The 2,729-nt window shown below is 37.0% G+C and overlaps 1 protein-coding gene across 1 annotated transcript in view; it reads right to left on the bottom strand.

Moving 5' to 3' along the window:
- Window positions 1-2,095: 2,095 nt before the first annotated feature.
- Window positions 2,096-2,729, bottom strand: part of LOC108521481 (tyrosine-protein kinase JAK2-like) — a 4,430-nt gene continuing 3,796 nt past the window's right edge. Inside the window, exon 5 of the mRNA XM_017861337.1 lies at window positions 2,096-2,259. Coding sequence (XP_017716826.1) covers window positions 2,096-2,259 — 164 coding nt within the window. The remainder of the gene's footprint in view (window positions 2,260-2,729) is intronic.

Genomic DNA, 2,729 nt, shown 5'->3' with positions numbered 1-2,729 from the left:
AATATTAATGGGAAAATCTTGATATATGAAAATAGCAAGTATAGAATTGTATATATAGAATGGTTTCACTATTGAAAGAAATTGTGTAGTTGTTCAGAGACTACAACAAATGGAATGTATCTTCATCGTAATATCTTCCAATTTCTCTATAAGCAGTATCTGTATCACTTTCATAACTACAAAAAAATTACTTGAAAAGATAACTTTATAATTTAGTCTGCTGTTTCCCTTTTGTTAATCTAAATTAGTGATCTTTTGATATATTCTTTGTTATGTCTACTTCTTAAATACCAGTATGTATTCCATTGTTTTGACAATATATGACAAAATTGTGTGCCTAGTAATCTGTTGGGATCTAAAGGAACTTTTTTTAAGTCAAGGAAAAAAAAGGCACGCAAACAAAACCAAGATCTAATAAACAACAAAAGACTATGTAATTAAGTTGTATAGAAGAAACAATAAATGCTGTATGTTCCCAGAAAAGAGGAAAATCAGTGACATCTGGAGATATGTCAGGAAAATATGAATTTAGGAATAGCTGATAATAACAGACAACATTAATATGGTACTTACTAGTGAGAACCTTATCCTAGCAAGCTTATGTGAAAAGAGAGAGCTTACCGCTATGGTTGGACCTACTAAGAACTGAGCATTCCCTGGTGTCTTACTTATAATATGTAGGTTATACATGACTGTATGACCTTTTAATAGACAGAGCCTCTGCTAGTGAATATGGCACAGTCAAAATCCTGGACCCTAAGCAATAAGATTAATTCTCCCTGAGATGACTAAAGGCAGAAAGGCAGGTAGAAAAGCTTATGTATTCCTTTCTCTATTTCACTGAATCACTTATAATGAACTCCTGCTACCAAGAAACAGTCTCTTGGTCAAGTCAATTTGAGTAATACTGCCTAATTCATCATCCTCTTGAAGATGTTCCATGCACATTACATGTTAAAGCCTCTGAAAAGTTCTTCAGTTGTAGGGAAAAGAGAGATCAGAGTGTTACTGTCTATGTAGAAAAGGAACACATAAGAAACTCCATTTTGACCCGTACCCTGAATAATTGCTTTGCCCTGAGATGCTGTTAATCTGTAACTTTGCCCCAACCTTAAGTTCACAAAACATGTGTTGTATGGAATCAAGGTTTAAGACTAGGGCTGTGCAGGATGTGCCTTGTTAACAAAATGCTTACAGGCAGCATGCTTGGTAAAAGTCATCACCATTCTCCAGTCTCGATAAACCAGAGGCACAATGCACTGCGGAAAGCCGCAGGGACCTCTGCCCTGGAAAGCCGGGTATTGTCCAAGGTTTCTCCCCATGTCACAGTCTGAAATATGGCCTCATGGGATGGGAAAGACCTGACCATTCCCCAGCCCACACCCCTGAAGGGTCTGTGCTGAGGAGGATTAGTAAAAGAGGAAGGCCTCTTGCAGTTGAGACAGAGGAAGGCCACTGTCTCCTGCCTGCCCCTGGGAACTGAATGTATAAAACCCGATTGTACATTTGTTCAATTCTGAGATAGGAGAAAACCGCCCTGTGGCGGGAGGTGAGACATGTTGGCAGCAATACTGCTTTATTATTTTTTACTCCACTGAGATGTTTGGGTGGAGAGAAGCATAAATCTGGCCTACGTGCACATCCAGCCATAGTACCTTCCCTTGAACTTACTTGTGACACAGATTCCTTTGCTCACATGCTTTCTTGCTGACTTTCTCCCCACTATCACCCTGCTCTCCTGCCACATTCCTCTTGCTGAGATAGTGAAAATAGTAATTAATAAATACTGAGGAAACTCAGAGACCGGTGCCGGTGCGGGTCCTCCATATGCTGAGTGCTGGTCCCCCGGGCCCACTTTTCTTTCTCTATACTTTGTCTCTTATTTCTTTTCTCAGTCTCTCATCCCACCTGATGAGAATTACAGGTGTGGAGGGGCTGGCCCCCTTCATTCAGTAAAGATAGTTGTTTATTTAACACAGCATTTCTCCAACATCTGACAATCAAACCTTTTTTTTTTACAAGCACTCCTTAAAATGTTGTAGAAAGTGAACTTTAGAAACACCCTTAAGTTTTTCCTAAATGAAATGATTATACTCTATTTGAAAAACTTCTGACAATTTACCTTGCCGAGTTGCTGTAGAAATTTCAAATGTCTCTCTTCAAACTGTGTAGGATCCCTGTCTTCAAAGGCACCAGAAAACCCTAGGGCACCTATCCTCATATTTGGTAACATGTCATTTTCTGTTAATAGTTCATAATCTAGAGAAATAAAGAATATTACCACCTTAAGTTAGCAAATAACATTCTCTGGACTAAACTGATATACATTCAAGTTGACCAAAATAATCATGAGTTACAAATACTAAATGATACAGGGAAACTCAAATAATTTAGATTATATTAATGGGAGCCTTTAATCATTACCCATAATCTGAAAGGCTTTCAAGAGAGACGTTGCAAAGGATAAATATTTGTTTTCCAAAATAAGTAGTTTTCATATTCATAAAGTAAGGTAATATACTGATACTTATTGTGAGAAAGGTGAGTAGTACTAGAGTAGAAAGCACCTATAGGTCAAACACATGCATTTCAGCTCAGTATTTTGAAAAACGAGAGAACAAACCAAAACAAATACAGCTCATGTTTAGAAAATCAATCAATTATAAAATATGAGAAATGTTAAAAAGAATTATTTTTTTTAAAGTCAATTTAAGCAAAAAAAAAAAAAA

This window comes from Rhinopithecus bieti, unplaced genomic scaffold, assembly GCF_001698545.2.
Source record: "Rhinopithecus bieti isolate Rb0 unplaced genomic scaffold, ASM169854v2 scaffold_61588, whole genome shotgun sequence".
NCBI classification, from domain to species: Eukaryota; Metazoa; Chordata; class Mammalia; order Primates; family Cercopithecidae; genus Rhinopithecus; species Rhinopithecus bieti.
Note: the sequence above shows the minus strand (reverse complement) of the source record. Positions and strands in the feature narration are given on the sequence as shown.